The 26,138-nt window shown below is 38.8% G+C and overlaps 1 protein-coding gene across 6 annotated transcripts in view; it reads left to right on the top strand.

Moving 5' to 3' along the window:
* Window positions 1-4,170: 4,170 nt before the first annotated feature.
* The window catches only part of EEF1AKMT2 (EEF1A lysine methyltransferase 2), a 72,982-nt gene continuing 51,014 nt past the window's right edge, over window positions 4,171-26,138 (top strand). For all 6 annotated transcript variants that reach the window (XR_007406880.1, XR_007406884.1, XR_007406883.1 and 3 more), the window contains exons 1-5: window positions 4,171-4,325; window positions 5,988-6,053; window positions 7,087-7,201; window positions 21,667-21,774; window positions 24,035-24,251. Coding sequence is in view for 1 of the 6 variants with exons in the window: in XM_025467567.3 (XP_025323352.1) it covers window positions 4,195-4,325; window positions 5,988-6,053; window positions 7,087-7,201; window positions 21,667-21,774; window positions 24,035-24,251 (637 nt within the window). In the remaining 5 variants the exon portion in view is untranslated. The remainder of the gene's footprint in view (window positions 4,326-5,987; window positions 6,054-7,086; window positions 7,202-21,666; window positions 21,775-24,034; window positions 24,252-26,138) is intronic.

The raw sequence follows: 26,138 nt of genomic DNA, 5'->3' as shown, positions 1-26,138 counted from the left end.
CACCATCCTGGGAGCACTCCTTAGTAAACTCTTTAAATGTTCATCTCAGTATTAGACTATGCTTCCCTGGGGACACAACCTATGACAACCTCTTGTAGGTTTTCACTTGGTGCTACCCTGTCAGAGAATCTTTCCTTATTGCCCTAATCAGACTGCAGCGCTCATCCGATGTTCTCAGTCTTCCTCTCCTTCTATTGTCCCTTCCCCTTTCCCAATTAGTACCACATAACGTCATCTCCATTTTATTCATTTCTCCAGCATATTGCCTTTGTTCCTCTACTGGTGTATTCTGAATTGCATGAAGACAAGAATTCACCTTTGATTTGCTTACTGATATATCTCCAGCATTTGGAATAATGCCTGCCATGTAGATACTGCCCAATACATGATTGTATTGTCCAATAAATGACTATTGAGTGAATGTTGCATGAAAAAATGGGTGCGTCCCACAGAAGATGATTGTGTTTTATCAGCAGGTACTAGAGGGGGATGGAGACAAAAGCTAATAAAAGGAATAAGCCTGGGGATCCTGGGTGGCTCAGTGAGTTAGGTGTCTGCCTTCGTTTCAGGTCATGATCTCAGGGTCCTGGGATTGAGCTCCATGTCTGAGTTTGCTTTTCTCTCTCCCTCTGCCCCTCCTGTGGACTCCATCCCAGGACCTCAAGACCATGACCTGACCTGAAGGCAGAGGCTTTAACTGACTTGAGCCACCCAGGCGCCCTTGAAATAGATCTATTTTCAACTCTATTTTATAACCAATGAAACAGAGCATTTACCATGTGTCAGGCACGTAGGATTTCACAGGAATTATCTCATTTAATGTCTACAGCAGCCCTATGCCGTGGGCACTATTATGAAAGGATGTGCCAACTGCAGCTCTGAGAAATTAAAGAACTTGCCTGTGGTCACACATGATAGGGTCAGTACTCAAAACCTGAGTCCAATTCTAGAGCTGCATGCCTACCTTCCTTTCTAAAAGACTCACTTCAGAGCAGGTGGTACTGGGAAAGTAGGGAGGGGTTTTCCAGAATGGCATCCTAAGCCGTGATCACTACAGAGGATCAAGGAAGGTGAAGCCTGGAACTGAACCCTCGTTTTGCCAATTGTGAAGTGTTTGAGAACTCTTGAAAGCACAGTGTCAAGGGAGTTGTAGGTGAGCAGGTTTCTAGGCTGCAGGGATTGGCAGTATGAGATGGGGACGAGGCAACCCAAAATACCCAAAGAGCTCCCCCTGACCTATATAATGGGCACCTGGTGAGAGGGACTGTGTTCCTTGGCACATTCCACCTTCTCCCTGGTGATGGGCAGCTCCGCTCAAATTGAGCTTCTCCACCCTCCACTAAGAATCCTGTTGCCCTGGGTGATCAGAGGTGGTGCCCCACACAGCCGGCAGGACTAAACAGCCAGAGTAATCCTGGAGCCAGAGAAGGAACTCTGTATAAACAGAGGGTTTTTCCAGGGCTCCATACCAACAACTGTTTATAGTGTTCATCACACACACAGCAAAAACATCTTAAGTGTTGGCAAGACACCAGATTGAAGATGGCCTTATCTTTCACGGGTACTTCTTAATTGGAACCTAAAACTTTTTAAGACTTAGTCACATTCAAGCTTGCTTTCTCTAGCATCCAGAGTCTAGAAAAGATCAAAACAACCATTTGCCCAGGGCAGCACTATTTGGCTGTGGCATTTGGTGGTTTTATTACACTGTAATAAGGTTACTTACGCTCTTTTTTCAGCCCTTTAATCACTATACACATGGATCCCCATCTGTCTTTTACTGTATTCTATCACCAGCGGTTGCTTGAACATCTTGGAACATCCTGTGTAGGAGGAGATGCACATTGGGTCTCAGTTGGGATTTCTGTGAACTGTTGATGCTGTTTACCTCTAGGCACTAACTGGACTTCTATTTGCTGAGTCAACAGAAACATGGTCTAGGAAACATTCCTTTTGGCTGGAAGGCAGCCTTCCTAGGGGTCTTTGAAAGCCTTACTAGGACACTGGACTATCCTAGTAAGTTCATTGCTGCTACAGAAAACCCCCAGACCTTTGGCACCTAAGATTTCTCACATTATTATTAATTTTTAAAAGATTTAATTTAATGGGTGGTTCAGTCAGTTAAGTGTCTGCTTTTGGCTCAGGTCATGATCCCAGGATGCTGGGATGGAGGTCTGCATTGGAGCTCCCTGTGCAGCCAGGAGCCTGTTCTTCCCTCTCCCTCTGCCTTTCCCCCTGCTCCTTGTTTTTCTCTCTCACACTCTCTCAAATAAATAAATAAAATCTTCTTTTAAAATGAAGATTTAGGGATCCCTGGGTGGCGCAGCGGTTTGGCACCTGCCTTTGGCCCAGGGTGTGATCCTGGAGACCCGGGATCGAATCCCACATTGGGCTCCTGGTGCATGGAGCCTGCTTCTCCCTCTGCCTGTGTCTCTGTGCCCCCCTCTCTCTCTGTGTGACTATCATAAATAAATAAAAATTTAAAAAAAATTAAAAAAAATCTATCACCTCATTTAAAAAAAATAAAATGAAGATTTAATTTATTTATTCGAGAGACAGAGTAAATGAGAGAGCACACAAATAGGGGCAGAGGAAGAGGGAGAAGCACACTCCCTGTAGAGCAGAGAGCCTGACATGGGGCTCCATTCCAGGACCCTGGGATCGTGACCTGAGCCGAAGGCAGATGCCCAACTGAGCCACCCAGGCACCCCGATTTCTCACATTATACTGCAGATCTCCTAGTGGTAGTCAAACCAAGAGGCAGATGAATCTCAGGTTCATTGGTTGGGAGCAACTGGTAGAACCAGTCACCATCTATTTCAAGCATGGTGCAGGTGAGGAAGTTGAAGCACACAAAGGCTAGGAATCTTGGACAAGGTCAGGTGCCTGGTCAGGGACAGAGCTAAGACGGGCATTCGGGCATCTTGATTTCCAGCACTTTGTTCTATGACACTTCGATTCCCATGGTTGGAAAATTTTGGGGGTGGGAGGATGTGGCATGGTGATGTCTATAAGGCATTTGTTTCTTGGGCATAAATTCCTATGTCCACCAGTGATGTCAAGTCCCAAGAGGGCAGAATGCTATTTTTAAGGCAAAATCTCAGCTACCAATTAAATTTCTGACCAGGAAGCCAAATAATGCAGTGGACTGTCCCAACTGCTTTCCAGATTGGCCTCAGATAGTGTGGATTTCGTATTGCCAGCCTTTCCCCAAAATGCAGTACCTTGAATAGTCCTGTTTTAAAAAATGCAGCTGAGTAACTTTTTGTTGTCGTTGAAGATTTTATTTATTATTTACTTATGGAGAGAGACCGAGAGAGGGCAGTGCAAGGGAGGAAGAAGAGGGCAGAGAGATAGGGAGATAGAGAATCTCAAGCCGACTCTGAGCTGAGTGCGGAGCCCAGTGCCCGGCTCCATCTCATGACCCTGAGATCATGACCTAAGCCAAAGTCAGGAGTCAGTGGCTTAACAGGTTGGGCCACCAGGCACCCTCGAAGCTGGGTAACTTCAAACATTGAATTGACTTCATTGAGTGATTCATGACTCCGTGGGTAGAAGGGAGCTCTGAGGAGTCGTACAAAATGTTAGGTTTTTATAGGCAGAAGACGAGGGGGCTTAGGGAGTGAAGAATGGATTATTGCACCATCTCAAACAAATGCAACACTGTCCACTATACTTCAATACATCGTCATCATTATAAAAAAGGTTATTTCAGGTAAGGTCACGTTCCCTTAGGGGAAGGCAGGAGGAATCTAGCAGGCAGATTACCTCACTCGTGCCCACCAGAAAATTCCAGGCTGATTGGTTTAAAATTTCATTCTTGGAAGAGGCTGAAAGTGCAGTTAAGTTGCATATTAAGTCTCAGTGATGTTGAGCAAAGCTGACTCCATTTTGGACCTGTTTCTTTTTTTACAGTCCCTTAACACACAGCACTTAGGCGGGCACTTCAGGAAAGGTGCATCTGACCCTGGCAGCAGGGGGCGCGGGGGGCGGGGGGCGAGGCCCCGTCCGTCCGGTCCAGGTCGGGGCTTGGGAGCCTCTCCACCCAGCACCAAAGCCGAGCAGGGACAGCGGGAGGCCAGGAGCAGTAGAGAGGGCGGCCTCCCGCCGCCTAGACGCGCCCGCCCGCGCGTCCGCTCTGCCCGCACCTCGTCTCTATGGCGGCCCCAACGGCCCTCCGGGGCGCCGAGCGGGATGAACTCGGGCGCGGGCGGCGGCGGCTGCAGCGGCGGCGGCGGGGGCGGCGCTGGGGCCGCGGTGCGCTCCGGAAGGGGCAGCCCGGGAGGGGATGGCTTCGCCCCGTCGGCTCTGGGGACCCGAGAGCAGTGAGTGTGGCGTCCGGCAGGGGAGCGTGAGCCGCACGGCCCGGGCTGGGCCCCGAGGAGGGGATGGGGAGGGGAGAGGGAGGGGGAGGGGAGGGGATGGGAGGGGGATAAGGAGGGGTTGGAGATGGGGAGGGGAGGGGAGGGGGATGGGGAGGGGGGTAGGGAGGAGGAGGGGATACGGAGGGGATGGGGTAGGGAGGGGGAGGGGATACGGAGGGGGAGGGGAAGGGGGAATAGGGAGGGGGAGGGAAGGGGAGGGGAGGGGATAGGGAGGGGGAGGAGAGGGGACGGGATGGGGATAAGGAGGGGGAGGGGAGGACAGGGGAGGGGGATACGGAGGGGAAGGGATACGGAGGGGGAGGGGAAGGGGGAATAGGGAGGGGGAGGGAAGGGGAGGGGAGAGGATAGGGAGGCGGAAGGGAGGAGATGGGAGGGGGAGAGGGAGGGGGAGGAGAGGGAACGGGATGGGGAGGGGGATAGGGAGGGGGATAGGGAGGGGTGGGGGAGAGAGAAGGGGCTGGGAGGGGGATAGGGAGGGGGAGGAGAAGGGAGGCGAAGAGGGGATAAGGAGGGGATGGGGAGAGGGAGGGGAAGGGGAGGGATGGGGAGAGGGGGATAAGGAGGGGGAGGGGAGGGGATAAGAAGGGGGAGGGGAGAGGGATAGGGCCTTGGAAGATGGGGATGACCTCGGGGCGTGAAGTGAGGAAGGTAAGGGTGGACAGGCTGGAATCCCCGAGGGGCCACCCTGGAGGTGGTTAAGAGGCACTTCAAAGAGTCGACGTGTCAGGGGGTTCCACGTGTCAGGGGGTTCCACGTGTCAGGGGGTTCGTGGGGTGCTGAATGGGCTCTGAAGCTCCTGGGAGCTTGGCCTTGAGGGAGTCTTGAACCTCAGGGGCAGGTGTGGGGAAAGGGGGGGCGGGGCCGACCCTAGGGCGAGCCAGGGTTGGGGGCACTGCTAAGGCTCCGGGGATGGGGTTGGAAGAGGTGGGACTGAAGGATGATGTGAGGAGGAAGCGGGGGAGAAAGTGATGTGACCTCACTCAGACCGATGCTCAGTAATTCCGAGCCAATTAATAGATGGGTGAACGAATGACCAGGGAAAGGTAAGGATGAGAGAGTGAGTTAGAGGATTGCAAGGGTGCAGCGATTCCAGAGAGAGGAACCCGGAAGAGAAGGCAAATGCTGGGGAGGGGAAACTATTACTTCAAAGGAGTAAACCTTAGAGTTTAACCTTCAGGCAAAGCTGGTGTCTGCTGAGTTCTTTGTGAGTAACCACTGTATTGGTAGAAAAATCTGCGTGTCTGCACGTTCTAGTCTGAAATGTGCTGTAATGACACTCTGCCTGTACAGTGAAGTTTCGGACTTGTGTTTGGGGATTCAGGGATCCTTGGACAAAGAGTTGTTTGTTTTTTTGAGCCAGGATGTATAGTGTTTTTTATGTGTCAGGTATTGTACTCAGTGCTTTACATGTATAAACTGACTCTGCTTGTCTGTGTCTTTTATTCTCTCAACACAAGGATGTTAAGAGATGGATCTATGTGCACGTACTGATGACACTGATAATGTTTGAAACTTCTGTCATGAATATTTACACTGTATTAGAAACATTTAAATTGTAATACAGTTTGATTCAAGAATCTTGCTTTGCATTTGATTATATAGTTGGGATGCTGTCTATGAGAGAGAGCTGCAAACTTTTCAAGAATGTGGAGATACAGGAGAAATCTGGTGAGTTAGAAAAAATAGTGGAATTATGATTCAGAAGAGAGAGAGAATGTTGTGTGTGTGTGTGTGTGTGTGTGTGTATTTGTGTGTGTGTGTGTCTTTTAAGTGCTTACCCCCAAAGAAAGACAACTCAGGAATCTTGGGAATCGTGGACTGATTCTGGCGTTAGTGGGTAGATTTAAAAAATCTCTCTCGTCTCTCTTTTAATGGTCAAGACTTAAATTTGATAAGAATATATGTATTCCCTGCTTTTTGAAAATTCACATTATGTCACTTGGGTTTTATGAAAGGCATTAGTACCTGTTTTGCTAACTGAAAGGAATCTAAAGATCTTTGCTTGCACGAAAAAAGGTGAAAAGCAAAAATAGAGTTCACTGTTTGTTTTTCAGTGAGCCATTAGAGAGGCAGTACACACTCCTAGCAGCAAGAGTGGCTCTGCCAAGCTCCTTCCCCAGGAACTATACTCAGCATTCCAACATCAAGCTGTCATAGCTTTAAACAGTTTCTGTGAGAGTCTGTGCTTTATCATGATTTATTTTGTGCATCTGTTAGCAAGATATATCTCAAGGTATCAGGTCTAAGAGAGGTTTTTTTTTGGGGGTCTGAGAATGCTCAAAAAATTTTACTATATAAATTATTGGTCATTGCTTTTTTGCTTTGTGGCCTTTCGCCTCAGGAAAGGTTTCATAGCAATGCTCTGCTTGCAGTTTGTGGGTAAACCTGTATTAGGAAATTGCTGTCATCCTGTGATTGTCCTTTTACGATAAGCAATAAAATTTTGAGCTCTCAACATATTCAAGTTAATGCTGATGTAGAGAAGCATTAATAAGTAACATAGTGACCTTATCTATTCTGTTCTTGGTAGTGTTCTCTCCTCAATAACAGTAGAGGTGTAGCTTAAGTCACAGATGCTACTTCTTCCTTTCAAAAAAGGCTTAATTAAGCATTTTGAATAAGCTGCTTTAATGGAATATAGTTGTAATCTTTGCTCTATATTCCTCTGGTATTTGATTAACGGATTCTCTGTTTCTAATAGGTTTGGAGAAGAGAGTATGAATCGGCTAATAAGGTGGATGCAAAAACGCAAGATTCCATTGGATGCTTCAGTGCTTGATATTGGAACTGGAAATGGTGTTTTCTTGGTTGAACTTGTTGGTACTTTTAGTATTCATGTGTTAAAGCCAAGTTTTAAAATGAAATTTAAAAAAAGTCTTGGAAATGAGGATACTAACCATGTTAATCTAAAGTAGTAGAGCAAAAAAAAAAAAAAAAAAGTACAGCAATCATACCATTTACTTTTAGAAGCCACATGGTACAAAAGGGAGGCTGCATGGATTATGGATTGTGAGAAAGCATTAAATGAGAAGTAGGGAGATCTGAGTCCTAGTCTTGGCCCTTCTGGCCTTCGTCTTGACTTTGAGCAAGCCACTTAATTTCTCTGGGTATAGTGTAGGTTCTTTCCTAAAGCTTTTGGCTAGGTGATCTTAATTGGTTTCTTCTAGGTAAAAACTCTGGAAATCTGTGTGTATAAAAGAAAGATGACTTTTTACACTTCTGGTAGGACATAAATACCTTATTTTCGGAGTGCATGGTTTGAAGAGAGTATTTTGTCTATGGAACTGAATTTTGGCACAGGTTCTACTAACTAAACCATCACTGATGTGTATCTGTTGTGTGCTCATTGCTGTGGCGTGTATTGTGGAGAAAATTAAAACACTTAGGCTTCCTTCTAGATGGCTTTACTGTCTTAATTTATAAGGATGTATATGTAATGGTGAAATTTATTAGGTGGCTTCCGTGTGCCAAGCCTTGTGCTGGGCATTGGCAACTTGAAAATGCAGACCTTGTGCTTGAGTTGTTCTAGTATAGTAGAGGATGGACAGATGTATACATAATTAACACTGTAGCTTAACGTGTGTGATAATGAATCACTGAGTATAGAAAAGAGAGCAATTAACTTTGGGGAACAGCAACGGGAAGGGTCTTGGAGGAGCTAATATCCAAGTTGGGTGGAAATTGCAGGGACCGGGGTGTGGTGAGTGTGAGTGAGGTGTAAAGATGAAGAGAATTTCAAGCAGTGGACACAATATTTAAAGATTTGGAGGTGCCTGGCTGGCTCAGTTGGTGGTGTGTGGCTCTTGATCTTGGAGTTGTGAGTTCAAGCCCCATGTTGGGTGTAGAGATTGCTACAAAAATAAATAAATAAAAATAAAAAATCTTGAATAAAGAAAGACAAAGGTTTGAAGCAGCATATCATGTACTGGACTCATAAATAATTTGGTAAATTAGAATATAAAGTGTATATGTGGGATGGACAGAATGAGGATTAAGTTAGAGGTAGCAGTCATATCATCTGCCATGCCTAATAGATTTTACTTTTAGGCCATGGGAAGCCTTTAAAATGTTTTAAGCAGTGGAGTATGATTATAAAAATTTATGATAAATGTTTTTGAAACATTAAGCTATAACATATGTACATGTTAAAGTGCACAAATCAAAAGCATGTGGCTCAGTGAATTTTCACAAAGTTAACATACATATGGTCAGCTATGAACTATCACCCTGGTCAAAAAGTAAAATATTACAGATTCTAGAAACTCCCCTAAACACCCTACCAGTCCTTTCTAAATTACTCCCTCCTTCCCCTCTAGTGGTAATCCCTGATGACGAGGTTTTAACATCAGAGATTAATTTGCCTGTTTTTAATTGTATAAAGTCTTTTTTGTTCTTGTTTTTTGAAGATTTTATTTGCTCATGAGAGACACAGAGAGAGGCAGAGACATAGGCAGAGGGAGAAGCAGGTTCCCTGTAGGGAGCCTGATGCAGGACTAGATCCCAGGACCCCAGGAGTTGAGATCACAATCTGAGCCAAAGGCACACACTCAACCACTGAGCCACCCAGGTGGCCCTATTTTTGATTGTATAAATGGAGGGCTCCAGCATGTATTCTTTCCAGTGTACACATTCTGTGAAATTCATTCAAGTTGTTTGTAGTAACACATTCATTTTCATTGCTATATAAGATTTAATTATACTGCAGTTTATTCATTCTCTTGCTTACCTTGTAGATTCTCTTGTAGATTCTTTTGGATTGCAGTATAATTATTTTAGTTTTATTTGTAGAGACTTATGATTTATCCTGAGACTAATAGTTTAAATAGATTCAGATTTTTTACATATACAGTTGACTCTTGAACAACATAGGTTTGAAATATGCAGGCCCATTTGTGGGATTTCTCAATAGATATATGTATAGTACTGTAAATGTGTTTTCTTTGTGATTTTCTTAATATTTTTCTTACTTTATTGTAAGAATACAGTAAATGATACACATAATATACAAAATACGTGTTAATCGACAGTTACGTTATCAGTAAGGTTTCCAGTCAACAACAGGCTGTGGGGGTGCCTGGGTGGGTCAGTTGGTTAGGCATCCACCTCTTGATTTGGGCTCAGGTCATGATCTCAGGGTCATAAGATTGAGCTCTGTATTGTGCTGAGCGTGGAGCCTGCTTAGGATTCTCCCTCTCCCTCTGCCCCTCCCTCCTGCTTTCAAGAGCATATGCTCTCTCTCCATCTAAACAACAACAACAACAACAAAACCCCCAAATCCCGGTAGACTATTAATAAAGTTTTGTGGAAATCAAAAGTTAAATGCTAATTTTTGACTGCTAGGGGTGTCAGCACTCCTAACTCCTCTATGTTGTTCAATGGTTAACTGTATAATTATGCAGACTATGAATAATGGCAGTTTTCTTTCTTCCTTTCTAATCCTTTATAACTTTTCTCCTCTTATTACACTGTCTAGGATCTCTAATAGAATGTTGAAAAGAAGTGGTAACAGAAGACATCCTTGTCTTTTTTCCCCCTTTTCAGAGATTACTTTGAATATTTCACTATTAGGTATGATGTTAGCTTGTAAATTTGTTTTTTAAGATTACTTGGTATCAGACTAAAGAAGTTTCTTCCTATTCTTTCTTTGTTAAAAGAGAGAGTGTGTAGGTGTGTTTCTCATGAATCTTGTTATTAAATGTTTTTCCTGTTATTGAGATAATCATATTAAGTTTGTTCTTTAGGCTATTTGTGTTGATGAATTACACTGATCATTTTCAAATGTTAAGTGTATTTCTGGAATGATATGTATATTATCAGCATATATATTATTAGGTTCTGTTTATTAATACTTTGTTTAGGATTTTTGCAGTTCTGTCCATGAGAAAGATTGTCTTGATAATTTAACTTTTGTATAGTGTTCTGGTCAGTTTTTAGTACCAGGTTATGCTGGCATTATTAAATAAGAATGTATTTTTTGAAAGAGTTTATTAATAATTAGTGTTTTTTCTTCCTTAAATGTTTGGTAGAATTCATTGGTGAAGCCACCTACATGTGGAATCTTTTAATTAAGGGAAGTCACTTTCTTTTTAAATGTGTACTTATTAAATGTAGTATAATGTGCATAGAGAAAAATGGTCATTTAAGTATATAGCTTTTACAAAATGAACACCTTTGTGTAACTTACCAACCTGATCAAGAAATCATTGTTAGCATCATAGAAGAAGCCCCTTTGTGTCATTCCCTTCTAACGTTAACCACAATTCTGATGTCTGTCATATGTTAGGCTGGTTTTGGTGTTAGCTGTACTGGTTTTCTCACTGTGGTTTTTAATTAACATTTCTGTTATAACTAATGATGTTGAGCACCTTTCAGTGTGCTTATTTGCTGTTTGAATATCCTCTTTGGTGAAATGGGTGTTCAGATCTTTAGGCCATTTTTTAAAAAATATTTTTAAAGATTTTATTTATTCATGAGAGAGAGAGAGAGAGAGGCAGAGACACAGGCAGAGGGAGAAGCAGGCTCCATGCAGGGAGCATGATACAGGATACTAGGATCACATCCTGGGCTGAAGGCAGGCGCTCAACCGCTGAGCCACCCAGGGATCCCTTTAGGCCATTTTTAAATTGGGTTATTTGTTTACTTATTGTTAAGATTTGAGGATTCTTTTTTTATTTATTTTTATTTTTATTTTTATTTTATTTATTTATGATAGACAGAGAGAGAGAGAGAGAGAGAGAAAGAGGCAGAGACACAGGAGGAGGGAGAAACAGGCTCCATGCCGGGAGCCCGACGCGGGACTCGATCCCGGGACTCCAGGATCGCGCCTTGGGCCAAAGGCAGGCACTAAACCGCTGAGCCACCCAGGGATCCCCTAGATTTGAGGATTCTTTATGTATTCTGGATGTAAGTTCTTTACCAAGAACTAAATGTTTTCTCCCATTCTTTGGCTTCTTTTTTTAATTAATAATACCCTTTGAAGGGTAGGAGTTCTTGATTTTGGTGAAGTCCAGTGTACTAACTTTTTTCTCATATAGATTGTGCTTTTGTGGTCATAATAACTCTTTGCCTAATCCAGGGTCACACAAATTTTCTCCTATGTTCTGAAAGTTTAATGTTTTACCTATTACATTTATTTTATTTTATTTTTTGTTTTTGAATTTTGTTTTTAAGCTCACCCACTGTGGGGCTTGAACTCAGAGCCTTGAGATTAAGAATCACATGCATCACTGACTGAGCCAGTCAGGTGCCCTTATCTTTTACATTTAGATTTATGATTCTTCTGGAATTTTTCTGTAAGGTTTCGGATATTGGTTGAGGTTCTTTTTTTTTTTTTTCGCATGTGACGGTTGTATTGTTTCCATTATATTTTGAAAAGATTATCCTGTGTCCATTACATTGAGTTTTATCTGTTTTCTTTCTTTCTTTCTTTCTTTCTTTCTTTCTTTCTTTCTTTCTTTCTTTCTTTCTTTCCTTCCTTCCTTCCTTCCTTCCTTCTTTCTTTCTTTCTTTCTTTCTTTCTTTCTTTCTTTCTTTCTTTCTTTCTTTCTTTCTTTTCTTTTTTTCTTTTTTTCTTCAAGATTTTATTTATTTATTCATGAGAGACTGAAAGAGAGGCAGAGACACAGGCAGAGGAAGAAGCAGGCTCCATGCAAGGAGACCAATGTGGGACTCGATCCCAGGAATCTGGAATCATGCCCTGAGCCAAAGACAGATGCTCAACCACGAGCCACCCAGGCGTCCTGAGTTTTACCCTGAGTTTTACCTGTTTTCGATATGCTATAAATGATATTATGGTTATACACTTTATTTAGTTAGTTTTTGATCTCCCCTTTTGCTGAATAGGGAATTGTGAAGTTCTCTTTTCAGAGATGGCTTACAGTATTTCACTGTTTGGCGAAGCACTAGGTGGCTTCATTTCAGTGTGATAGAGTATTAAACTATATGAAAATACCAGTTTATTTAATTATGCAGTCATTCGTTCATTTATGCATTTGCTCCCACGTTGAAGGGTACTGGGACTGTTTTTAGTACTCGATTATTAGTGATACTGCCAAACAATTTCCGAAATGGTTATACTAGTTTATACTCCTGCTGGCAGTGTGAGAAGTCCATCCTTGCCAACTCCTGGTCTTGTCAGTTTATACGATTTCAGTGATTTTGGTAGGGGGTAGTGGTATCTCACGATTTTATTATTTCCTGATAACTAAAGATGTTGAACATATTTTCATATGCATCTTGGGTATTTGGCTATTCTTTTTTGTGAAGTGTCCCACTTTTTTTGCCTATGTTAAAATTGGATTGCCTGTGTTTTTCTTATTGATTTGTAGGAGTCCTTTGTATCACAAAATACTTTCATCTAATGCATGACTTGCCTTTTCACTTTTATAATAGCATTTTTTGATAAATAACAGTTTTTTAATTTTAGTAAAGCTTAATATATCATTAAAAAATTAGTAGTGCTTTTGCATATTCTGTATTAAACCTTGCTTGTCCTGAGTTATAAAGATATTTTTCTTTGTGTTCTCCTGGGAGCTATGTTGTTTTCTTTGCATTTGGGTTCTGATGAATTGTTGTGCATGTTGTGAGATCAAGTTTGAGGCTTATTTTTTCTCTTATGACTATCCAGATAACCCAGCACCATTTTATTGAAATGTCCATCCTTTCCCCCACTGTACTTCGGTCATAAGCTAACTAGTGCTGTGTGCTTGGGTCTGTGTCTGGATTCTTTATTCTATTCCTTTGGGTTTGTTTGCTTATCCTTATGCTAGTGCCTTGCTGTCCTGATCACTGCAGCTTTGTCTTCATATTTGGTTGATGTAAATTCTCAACATTGATCTCTTTTCCATTGTGGTCTTGGCTATTGTTAGTTAGCTTTTTCCATCTTTATTTAAATTTTAGAATAATCTTACCACTTTTCGGGGAAAAAAGCATACCCTGGCGTTTTGATTAGGATTGGATAGAATTTACAGGTTAATTCAGGGAGGATGCATATTTATTTAAATTTTAGACTCATTACTTTTCAGGAAAAAAAAAATCAAAGGATTTTGATTCAGACTGCATTGAATTTGGGAAGGATTTAGATTTTTACAGTATTGAGTCTCTGAATCCATGAACATGATATGTTCCTCCATTTATTTAGTTCTTTATATTCTCTCAGTAATATTTTGTACTTTTCTCTGTAGAGATCTTATTTATCTTTTCTTAGATTGATCCCTAGATATTTGTTGTTGTTCCAGTTGTTACTGTTATGCTTTTAAAATTTTATTTTCTAGGAGTGCCTGGGTGGCTCAGTTGGTTAAGTGTCTGACTCTTGCTTTCTGCTCAGGTCATGATCTCAGGGTCATGGGATCCAGCCCCATGATGGGCTCTGTGCCCAGCATGGTGTCTGCTGGGGATTATCTCCCTCCTCCTTAACCCCTTCCCTTGCTTGTACTTTTTCTCTTTCTCTAAATGAATAAATAAAATCTTAAATTTTTAAAAACTTTCTAATAGTTCATTGCTAGTAAATAGAAGTACAACAGATTTTTCTATTAATCTTGTGTCCAGTAATTCAGACATTAATTCTAATAGTTTATTTATAAATTCTTTTGGATTTTCTTACATACAGTAATGTCATGTAGTTTTATTTCTTCAAGTTCAACTTTGATGTCTTGCTTATTGAGATACTGTGTACTCTCGAATACAACATGGAATAGAATTATTAAGGCAGGTGGCCTGTAACACTGCCTAGCATAGGAGGAAAGCTTCTAATATTTTTCCACTAAATATGATGTCAGTTATAGGTTTTTATAGTCTTTATCAGATGAGGGTTTTCGTTTATATTCCTCGTTTAAGTTTTAATCACAAATGAGTGTTGAATTTGATCACTGGCTTTCTTTGATATCCATTGAGATAAGATGATTTTTCTTGATTCTGTTAATGTTGGATTGATTGATTTTAGGGACAGGGTATCTTTACTTTTTTAATTGATATTTTTATTCAAATAATTTTAGGGATTGATTTTTTTTTTCTAAGTAAGCTCTGTGCCCAGTGTTGGGCTTGAGCTCTACCCACTGAGCTTGCCAGATGCCCCTGATTGTTCACTGTTAAAACAAACTTCCACTCCTCAAGTAGAACAAGTCTGATTGTTGTGTATTATCCTTTTCATATATTACTGGATTTCATTTGGTGGTGTTTATTTTGCTTATGATTTATATAGTTTCATCAGAGAGATTAGCCAGTAATATTCTTTGTCTGAAATTTTCATGTGAGGTTTTTGTATCAAGGTTATGCTGGCCTCAGAACTGGATGGGAAATTGCTCGCCTTTTATTCTTTGGAAGAATTTGTAATTGGCTTTGTTTCTTCCTTAAACATTCAGAAGAATTCTTGATGACATGCTCTGGAATGTGGAGTTTTGTTTTTTTTTTTTTTTTTTTGGTAGGGTTTGAGTCAGTTTTGTGTTTTTCAAGAAATTTGTCCATTTATCTGAATTTTTTAAAATATTTCATTTATTTATTTATTTATTTATGAGAGACACAGACTGAGAGAAAGGCAGAGACACAGGTAGAGGGAGAAACAGGCTCCATGCAGGGAGCCTGATGCGGGACTCGATCCCGGGACTCCAGATGGCAGGTGCTAAACTGCTGAGCCACCCAGGGATCCCCCATTTATCTGAATTTTAAAATTTTATTGGCATTAAGTTGTTCATAATTTGCTGTTAAATTTTTAAAATTTATATATTGTGAAATTGACTTTTTTACATGGAGTTCTGTGGATTTTAACACTTGTACAGATTGCTGTAATCACCTTTACAGTCAGGATACAGAATAGTTGCATTCTATATAACCATACATTTTTCCCCTGGTAGCCACTGATCTGTTCTCTATCAATAGTTTTGTGTTTTTGAGAATGTCCTATAAAATGGAATTATGCAGTATTATAATCTTTTGAGATTGCCTTCTGTTGTTCAAAATAATGCTTTTGAGATTCATCCACGTTTTTGTGTGTATCAGTAGTCATTTTTATTGCTGAAAAGTATCTGATGTATGGTTATATCACAGTTTGTTTATCCATTTACTTGTTGGAAGGGCATGTGAGTTGTTGCTAAGTTTTTGGCAATTACGAATATGCTGCTATAAACATTTGTGTAGACGTTTTTGTGTGAACATGTTTAAGTTTTCTAACTATATGTTTATTAGAAACTGCCAAGCCATTTCTGAATAATTGTACCATTTTACATTCATATTTCACATACATGAGCAATGTATGATAGTTCTGTATTTTTGCTGAAATTTGGAATTGTCCATGTTTGATGTTTTAGCCATTCTAATATTTATATACAGCATCTAATCATGGTTTTAGTTTGTAGTTCTCTGATGGCTAATTAATTTGAACATGTTTTCATGTACTTAATTGCTATCTTTATATCTTGTATGGTGAAATTTCTGTTCGAGTCTTCTCATTTGGACTGAATTGTTTGTTTTCTTACTGTTGAATTTTGTGAATTCTTTGTGTATTCTGAATACAAGAATTCTCTGAAACATCATTGTAAATGGTTTCTCTCAGTCTAGCTTTTCTTTTCTTCTCTTAAGAAATGAAAAGTAAAGTTTATGATTTTGATAAAGCCCAGTTTATTGAGTTATTTATTTGTATTTTTTCTATTAAATATCTCTATGTGGGGCTCAAACTCATGACTCTAAGATTGAATTGCTTGCTCCTTAGACTGAGCCAGCCATGTACCCCTAGTTGTTGTTTCTTTTTAATGTATCATGTTTTTGGTATCCTGTTTAATAACTCTTCGCCTAATCTTTTTTCTCCTTTCTTTTCCCTTAAAAGATTTTATAGTTTTAATTTTTTATGTTTGGATTTATGATCTTTTTGAATTAATTTTATTTATTAGAGAGAGAGAGAGAGAGAGAGTGAGCACAGGTAGGGGGAATGGCAAGCAGAGGTAAAGGGAGAACCAGGGTCCTGGGATTCAGCCCCAGGTTGGGCTCCCTGCTCAATGGGGAGCCTGCTTCTCCCTCTCTGCCTTTTGCTCCCCCTGCTTTGTGTGTGCTCTCTCTCTCTCTCTGTCAAATAAATAAAATCTTAAAAAAAAAAAAAGATACGAGGCTCAAGTCAAGATTCTTTTTTGTGTGTGCATATAGATGTCACTTTGTTTTAAAGCATTTATTGAAAACACTGCCCTTTCTTTAATTGTCCTTTCATCTTTGCCAAAAATCAGTTTGCCATATTTTTGTATATCTATTTCTGGACTCTATCCTGTTTCATTGATATATGTATCTATCCCTTTGTAACACCACACTGTCTTGATGAACATAACTTTTAGTAAATCTTAAAAGTGGAATAGTGTGATTCTGCCAATTTTATTCTTTTTCAAATACTGTTTTGGCTATCCCAATTCCCTTGCCTTTCCAAATAAATTTTAAAATCTATTTGTATTTATCTACAAGAGAATCCATGCTGAAAATTTGGTTGGAATTGAACTAAAATCTGTAATTTGAGGAGAAGTGACATCTTTACTATCTAGAGTCTTCCAGTCCATGAATATGGTATGTCTCTTCATTTATTTAGGTCTTCTTGATTTCTTTCATCTGCATTTTTTCATTTTTCAGCATATAGATCCTGTATATATTTTTATACTTGTATTATATATATATGCTTTTGGGGTATTAAATGTATTGCTTTTTGAAATTCAGTTTCCAGTTGTTTGTTGCTAGAAATCTGGTTGATTTCTGTGTGTTGACCTTGTATGCTGTAACCTTGCATTTATTAGTTCTAGGAGTTTTTTGGTGGGTTTTCTGAGCTTTTTTACATAGACTATCTTATTGTTTATAAATAGGGGCAGTTTCAGTTCTTCTTTTTTAATTTGTATGCCTTTTATCTCTTTTCTTGCCTAATTACACTAGGTAGGGCTTCCAGTACAGTGTTAACTACGAGTGTTAACAAAGGACATTTCTGCCTTGTTCCAGTGTTAGTGATCCAATCTATGTGTACATTTCACCATTAAGGATGATGTGTTAGCTTTAAGGATGTGTTAGCTTTAAAAAAAGGGGGAGGAGTGTATTAGCCTTAAGATTCTTTAGATGTCTTTTGTCAGGTTGAGGAGATTTCCTTTCTATTTCTAGAACAGATGTTGAATATTTTATAGTCTTATTAAAGTTAATTCATTAGAGGGATTTTGCAGTTTTTGAGGAATTAGTCCAGGATATATAAACAGAATTAGACTATGGATGATGTGGTTTATTCTGGGAATGCATTGTTGGTTCCTTATATGAAAATCATTTAATCTATCATATTAACAACCTAAAAAAGAAAAACCTCATGATTATATTCTTTGACGGGAAAAACATTTTTGGGGGGAGTCTGGAAATAGCAACATTAGACCTTTTCATGTTGTTCCACAGGTCTGTGAGATTCTGTTCAATTTTCCCCCCATTTTTTCTGTTGATTAGATTTGATGTCTTCAAGTTCATGGACTTTTTTTCCTCCTCTTTCTATTCTATAACTAAGCCTACATGTTGCAGTTAGTTGATAGTCTATTAAGGCTTTTTTTTTTTTTTTTTTCTCCCTGCAGCTTTTTCTTACTTTGTGGTGTATTTTTGTAGAAGGTAGTTTATTAGTCCCAAATGATTTTCCACAGTGTAGATTTTCTAATTGTACTTCTATCATTTAAAATGTTTTCTGCGCCCTGTATTTTCTGCAGGTTGGAAGTTAGACCTAGAATAAGGTTCAGGAAACTAGAGTTTGAGGATCGAATCTGGCCTTCCTGTTTTTAAAAAATATTGAAATGTAGCTGTACCTATCCATATACATATTGTCTATAGCTGTGTATGTGCTGGAGTGGTAGAGCTGAGTAGTTGTGACAGAGACTGTAGACTGGGAAAGCCTAACGTATTTATGCCCTGTTCCTTTATTTTTTTTTTTTAATTTTTATTTATTTATGATAGTTACAGAGAGAGAGAGAGAGAGGCAGAGACACAGGCAGAGGGAGAAGCAGGCTCCATGCGCCGGGAGCCCGATGTGGGATTCGATCCCGGGTCTCCAGGATCGCGCCCTGGGCCAAAGGCAGGCGCCAAACCGCTGCGCCACCCAGGGATCCCTGCCCTGTTCCTTTAAAGTAAAATTCTGATAATCTGTGATTCAGAGATTTTTACAAACTTAGTTTTTTTTTAAATGAATTTAATAGGTGGTCATTGATATTTGCCTCTGTAGTGCATATTTTGTTTGTATTTTTGTGATGTTAATAGCTATTGCTTATATTCTGTGCCTTTTAAGTGTTTCATCCACATTTTTGATGCATTTTTTTGTTGTTTTTGCTGGGTGCATTATTTATTTATTTATTTATGTATTTATTTATTTATTTATTTATTATTTTTTAAAGATTTCATGAGAGACACACAGAGAGGGAGAAGCAGAAACGTAGGCAGAGGGAGAAGCAGGCTTCATGCAGGAAGCCCGATGTTGGATTTGATCCCAGGACTCCAGGATCATGCCCTGAGCCAAAGGCAGACGCTCAACTGCTGAGCCACCCAGGCATCCCGCTGGGTGTATGATTTTAGATTGCTGTTTTTCCTTTTCTGTTTTCTGGCTTCCATTCTTTATGACTTATGGCTGCCAGTCTTATTGTCAGTCTAGTGAAGGTGGTCTGTTGTTCCTGTGTGTCTCCCCACCCCCACTCCTTGGATGCTTTTGAGATTTTCCTCTTTTTAGTTTTTATCAGATACACTATGCTGGCTTTTTCTTTTCCTTTTCCTTTTCCTTTTCCTTTTCCTTTTCCTTTTCTCCTGTTTTGTTTTCTTTATCTTGGTTTAGGTTGATATTGCTTCCTCAGTCTGAAGCTTGGGGTCCTTCATTGGTATTAGAAAATTCTTACCTGTATGCCATTTTCTCTTCTGCCCTGTTTTCCTTTCTTCTCCTGCTAAGATTCCTATTTTATATGTGTGTGTACATATATATATGTTTATTTATATATATTTATATATATAAATATGTTTATATATTTACATATACTTGTATATATACTTATATATAAATATATGTGTTTGATCTTATACTCTGTTATATTTTGTTTTCCATATTCTTTGCTTTTTTAATTGTCTATTCTTTTGTTCTATGCTTAATAGGAGTATTTCCTTTTGACCTTTCTTCCAATTCACTAATTTTTTTTCTGTGTTTAATCAACTGTCAAGCTGACCTGTGAATCTGCTTATTTTAAAAAATATTTTATTTATTGGACAGAGAGCAAGAGAGAGAGCACAAGGAGTGGGAATGGCAGCCAGAGGGAGAGGGAGAAGTAGCTCCCCACTGAGCAAGGAGCCCAATGCGGGACTCAGTCCCAGGACTGAGCCAAAGGCAGATGCTTAACTCACTGAGCCACCCAGGCACCCTTGAATCTCTTTAATTATTGCATTTTTTTCATTTCTGCTATTCATTTGGTTCTTTGTCATAGTTTTCAATTCTCAGAATTCTCCAAGAACTGTCACTTATTTCATTTATTTGAAAATTGGTTTCTGATAATTATTTTATTTGGGCCTCCTGTGAGTCTTTTCTAATGTCATTTCTTCCCCCTTGGTTTCTCGTCATTTTTTTTTTTACCTTGAATGTCCTTATTTTTCACTGAGTGCCAGAAACCAAATGTGAAAAATGTTGGAGATAGTTTGAGATTTTGGATGATTGTTGTAGAAACCTAAAACATCTATATATGATATTTTTTATAAGTTCTATTGTGAGAAGAGGAAACATAAGAGGAGAACTGGTAAAAGTCAATTCACAGAATTATCCTGGCTTCCTGATAGAGAAGGAATTGAGAGAAACTGGGAGAAAATGATCAGAGTATGGAGTGGGACACCTAGAAGAATTGGAGATTGGCATCGAAGCAGGGATGTTAGACCTTGAGATTAAAATAAAGATAATGAAAGGGAGCAAAATTCTGTGGAATGTAATTGGTATGTTGCTAGAGTTTAGATTAGAATCAGTCACTAGTGATGAAAAGTCAGGGAAGTCTTAATGGAAGGTGTAGGTGTAGGTTAAGTTTTGACGGAAATAAATTGAGTAAATAGTGAAGAGTAGGGAGACAATTTCAGGCTACATTGTAGTTTTCAACTGCTTTCTCTTCAAATTTCCTTTGAAATTACCTTTGGCCTTATCTAAAAACATTCAGCATAGTGTTAGGGGGTTGGGGTTGGGGTAAGGACCAGGAGCAATCATACTTTTGCCATAGGCTCCACATATCCTAGGTGCAGTCATGTGGCTTGTAAACTGCTGGGACTATAGCTTTAGGCTCAAAACTCTCTCTTTCTTGAGAATTTATTGATAGAGCATGAGAGAGAGAGCGTGCACATGAGCAGTGGGGAGGGGTAGAGGAAGAAGCCGACCCCCCGCCAAACAGGCCATCCAATGTGGGGTGTAATCCCAGGACCCTGGGATCATGACCTGAGCCGAAGGCAGATGCTTAACCACCTGAGCCACTCAGGTGTCCTAGGCTCAAAATGCTTTTTTAAATTTATTTTTAACTTTTTTTTAATTTTAAAGATTTTATTTCTTCATTTGAGATAGCACAAGCAGGGGGCGGAGGGAGAGGGAGAAGCAGGCTCCCCACTGAGCAGAGAGCCTGACATAGGGTACCATCCCAGAACCCCAGGATCATGACCTGAGAGGAGGGCAGATACTTAACTGACTGAGCCACCCAGTAGCCCCTAGGCTCAAAACTCTCAATATCCTCTGAGCCTTAATTTTTTGGGGATATTAATACCTGCCCAACCTATTTCACATAGTTTTTGTAAACATTTTGAAAACAAAAAGTGTAACGTGATTAATAATCACTTCACTGGTGGAAAATTGTAATTTAGAATTACAGTGAAGGAAAATTTTTCAGGAACTTACTATGTATGCATTTCATCTATTCATATAACTTAACTGTGCTAAGTAAAATTTATGATAGATTTATGTGTGAATTAGAGCATATTAATATCAGAAGTTAATGTTCTATTTTTCTACTAAGGGCAAAATATTATACATACATTCTCACTATCTATGAGAGAATGAATTTTCTTTTGAAATAGAACTCAAATACTATAAAAGCAAATGAATTGTCACTTGATGTGAATTTAAATTCTTAGTTTCTATTTAGATTCTACAATAAAATTTAAACTGTAGATTATTGGATTGTATATGTCACTTGATCTATTAAATAAATTAAACAGTCGCAGTCCTAAAGGAATGTTGTAATTCATAAGCAAAGCAGTTTGTTAAAACCTTATTTTAAACTAAAGTATAAAATTGTTTCTCTGTCTCTAGGCAAGATCTGGTTTCTGTAATATTACTGGAATTGATTATTCTCCTTCTGCAATACAGCTTTCTGGAAGTATTATAGAGAAAGAGGGTTTATCTAACATTAAGTTAAAGGTAACTATTATATTACTATAACTGTTTGTAATAGGAGTTATAAAGTTTAAGTATTTCTAAAGTATATTTGCTAACTATCTTTTGAACTCAAATTAAGGATTAATTATCAGTAATCCAAATTGAAACATTTTTAAGTAACTATTAAAATTTTCAATGTAGTTGGCTTGGGGAAGTTATTTTCTTCTCTTTCTGTGTGCAGGTGTGTTCATTCTCTCATATTTGCAAATACAAATAATAGCTAACTTTGGATTAACTAGATCAAAAAGTTGTAAGTACATCAAGTGGTGTAGTGCTGCCAAAGATTACTTAGTTTTTTTGTGTGTGTTCTGTGATCTGTGAGGAGATGATGACTCTTGGATTTATATATCTAGCCCAGGCTTCTCTGAGCTCTAGAATGATTTAAAAACTGCGTGTTTTGCACTTCTTCCTGGATAGCTAGTAGTCTCATGTAGTCCAAAATGAAACTCTTAGTTTCTCTTTAAACCTGCTTTACCCCAGTCTTTCCCATTTCTGTTACTGATACCACCATTCACCTGTTGTATTAGCCTAAAACCAACCCAAGGAGTCGTCCTTGATTCTTCTCTTTTAAGTCCCATGTCTCATTCTGTTGGTTTTGTCTTGTGTATCAGACACGTGATCATTCCTTGCTGTTTCCACTGTTCCTCCTAAGTCTGAGCTGCCACCATTTCTTGCCTACAGCTACAGTGGCCTCTTAACTTGGCTCCTCCATTTCTCCTCTTGCCACGCCACTGTCTACTACCACAGGGCAAGCAGAGTGATTTATTGAAATATCAATCAGCTCCTGTCACTGCCTTGGTCATGAGCCTCCAAGGGCTTCCTCATTGTGTAGAGAATGGAATCTGAATGCCCACCCCACCTCACAAAGCCCCTCATTTCTTACCTGTTTTCCTCTTTGTCACCAGTATTCCAGTCACACTGGCTTTCTTTCTGCTCCTGAAACATGTCTAGCCTGTTCTTTTCCAGTCTTTCTACCTGCCATTCTCTGTCTAGAATATTCTTGCCCCAGATCTTGTTTGGCTCCTTCTCTCAGTCAGATCTGTGCTCAAATATCACCTTTGGAGGCCTTTCCTATCTTTTCCAAATTTCTCTTCCCAGACCCTGCTGTCTTCATTACTCTGTTTTTATTGTCTTCATACCACTTTATCTAAAATTATTCGTTTGGCTTACTTATTTGTTCTGTCTCCCTTTAGAGAATATAAAGTGTATTCTCATACAGGGACTCTTTCTTTTTTGTTTACCATTATATTCCCAGTGACTGAAAAACCCTGCCTATAATAGGTGTTCATAATATACTTGTTGAATAAACGAGTACTTTGATACAGGCGTTTAGCTCTAAACTTGGCTCCCAGGAATGGTGGAGCCATTTTTTGCTTCAGGTATAATGAATACTTTGGTGGGAAGAGGAAAAAAAAAAGTTCTAATAAACATAGAATCTACATTTTAAAATCAAAGAGTTTTAGATAATATGCTATTTATGATTACTGTATTAAGTTTGAATAATCATGAGCTAATTGATTACTTTTTAAGAGTAGCTTTTCAGAATGAAGTACATTGGCAAATTATTGTATTAAATGAAATTGAGGCAGATCACAGTTTCAAATGCTTATAATATTATTAATAGGTTATTGAAAATTAATGATATGCTGGTGTATGACCTTCACAACCTAAAGTGCATGATATTTATAAAGTTAAGTAGCTGCAGTTTAAATAGTCCTTTGACTTCGTAAGCTTTATGCCGTTCGTTTTATTCATTAGTTGGTTTATAAGCTGCTGAATTAGGGTGGAGGGACTTCTGATCTACTGTAAGTCACACGACTGTAATAATATCAGCTAAAAATCATCTTATTTTTAATGACCTGTTTGAGTTCCACATAATTTTTATCATCTTAAAAACATTTCAAATGTTCTATTTTTTGACGGAAATAACTTTTTCGTAAGCCAGGCTTGCAGGCTCTATTATGTGCTGGTGATATTAGGCAGTACACCTGGCTTTCATTTATTTCCAAATTTGTAGAGATTTGGAATGTCCAGGAAACCCTGTCTCTCTTACTAATCTTAGCTTTAATGATCTTGGGATGAAGCATGTAAAAGTTTGCTATAAAGTTGAAAATATGTTTATTATATGTAAAATGCCATCATAATTAATTGGTCTTTTTATCCATAACCGTTTACAGATTGTCACTTAAATTCAGGAGAGATTGTGTTACTTGTTCTCATAAGACATTGATTTTTAATATAGGTAGAAGACTTTTTGAATCTTTCCACAAAGCTGTCTGGATTTCATATTTGTATTGACAAAGGGACTTTTGATGCCATAAGCCTTAATCCTGACAATGCGATTGAGAAGAGGAAGCAGTATGTGAAATCCCTCTCTGGGGTGTTGAACGTGAAAGGCTTTTTTCTAATAACCTCATGTAATTGGACCAAGGAAGAGTTGCTAGATGAATTCAGTGAAGGTAAATGGCTATATGTTGTTAATGTGTGCTTACCTTAGGTTTCATGTGCTTAAATAGGATTTTTTTTTCCCCATTGGTGTTACAGTGTTTTAGTGTCCCCTTTGTGGGAATTGCCTGCTTTTCTTCTCAAGTGTAAATGCAAAGGGCAAAGAAATAATATCCAGAGATCCAGAGTCCTTTCTAAAAATTTCCAAGAAATCCTGGCAGTTAGGTACTAACATTTATGAGCCTATAAAAGTTAAGTTCTTTTTTAAGCGGTATAATCTCTTATTTAGAGACTCGAACAGTAAGTACGTATATTGTGCTTCAGACTTTAGTGTACTGATCTACTGGTGATAGTGATAATAGGAATCAGTAATGTGCAAATGGAAGTAGTATTTTTAAAAACCTTACATGAGAGTTTTAATTCTATAAATACTTTCTGTATCTTGCTAATGGTCATTTAGGTTTTAGGATTTATCTTTTTTTCAGTATATACAGAACAATTATTTTTAACATTGCACAGAAACAAAAAGTAGGGACTTTGTACTAGAAATACTCCCTATTAATTCTTGAGGTAATCTACCTTTTTTAAGGCTTTGGTGCCAAGACAAGATCCTTTCTCACTCCATTAGGAAAGTATAATTAGTGCTGTGTCTAATATGTGGGGATCTTGTGAGAATTGAGAATCTGTAATCTATACACAAATATTTTGAGTTCTTTGGCAGACTGTTCCTTGCATGTTTTAAGGAATATTTTACCTGCCAATTTATTCATGCAGCACACAGGCATTTCTGGGAAAGTACCTTGAGAATCCAGGACTAGTATTTGCTTGTTTTTTTTCACAGACTCTTTTTTAGATTAGCATGAAGTTTTTTTTTAAAGAAATGGGAGGAATTTTTAGGGTGGAGTATTAATAAATGATATGGTACTAAATTTTTGTTAAAATTTGAACCTCAAAAAAAAATAAATAAAATAAAATTTGAACCTCAGTTACCACAAGCTAATGGGAAATGAATTTATAACAAAACTATATGCACTTTATCTTAGAGTTTGTTTTCTTTTTTGGTAATAAGGGAACAGGCAGTAGGAGGGAGAACACTTAACACATGTCCTTTTGTGTGCATTCAGTGACTTTGGCAGGTTATATAATGTAAAACTTGAAGTATTTGAGGCTTGAAATGTGAGCTTGTGGTTTCATTATTATTGCCTCTGGAAAACAAGAATTACGTGTGATTTATTGTCTTGTATTTCATGCCATTAATTTTACTATCTTCCATGTTAAATTGGTTTCCCTTAGAACTGTTGAGGCCCTGTATCCATAGTCTTTCCCTCTTCCTGAAGCTTGACAGTTTTAATAAATGCTCGAAGTTAACACTGTGTAGGGCAAGTTTCTTTCCTGGTTTTTAAATACAGGTGTTCTCTTTTACCCCTGGAACCACCAGACAAAAACATATTTGTCTGTCTTTGATAATGAAGAACAGACTCTAGCTGGGTAAAGAGTGCTTAAATTTGTGTCTATGTCTAAGAACTACTTTAAGTTATATTCAGTTTTAGAGCTTAGTACAGAATTTAAGCAAAATATTACAATAGGAAATGTTAAACACATACAATTGAAGACATTTTTTAGGCATCTGTATCTGAGAATATGGAATTTGGAGTTGGATACAGAACACTAACAGAATACATGCATCACTGCCGAGGGGCTTGTTGGTGGCTTCTCACGATTGGCTTCCACGGTCCCTTTGGCATAGAGTGAAGCTTGCTTCACTGATCTTTGAAGGTTCTTTTTTTCTTTCCTGATTCGAAACATAAAACTGTTGAAATAAATCTTGCATTTTTCCTTTATAGCCCTACTTATATAAACATTTTGTGTTGTCATTTGTTTTGGTGAGGTTTACTTAAATC

The sequence above is a fragment of the Canis lupus genome, chromosome 28, assembly GCF_003254725.2.
Source record: "Canis lupus dingo isolate Sandy chromosome 28, ASM325472v2, whole genome shotgun sequence".
NCBI lineage: Eukaryota > Metazoa > Chordata > Mammalia > Carnivora > Canidae > Canis > Canis lupus.
This window is presented reverse-complemented; position numbering and strand designations above follow the sequence as displayed.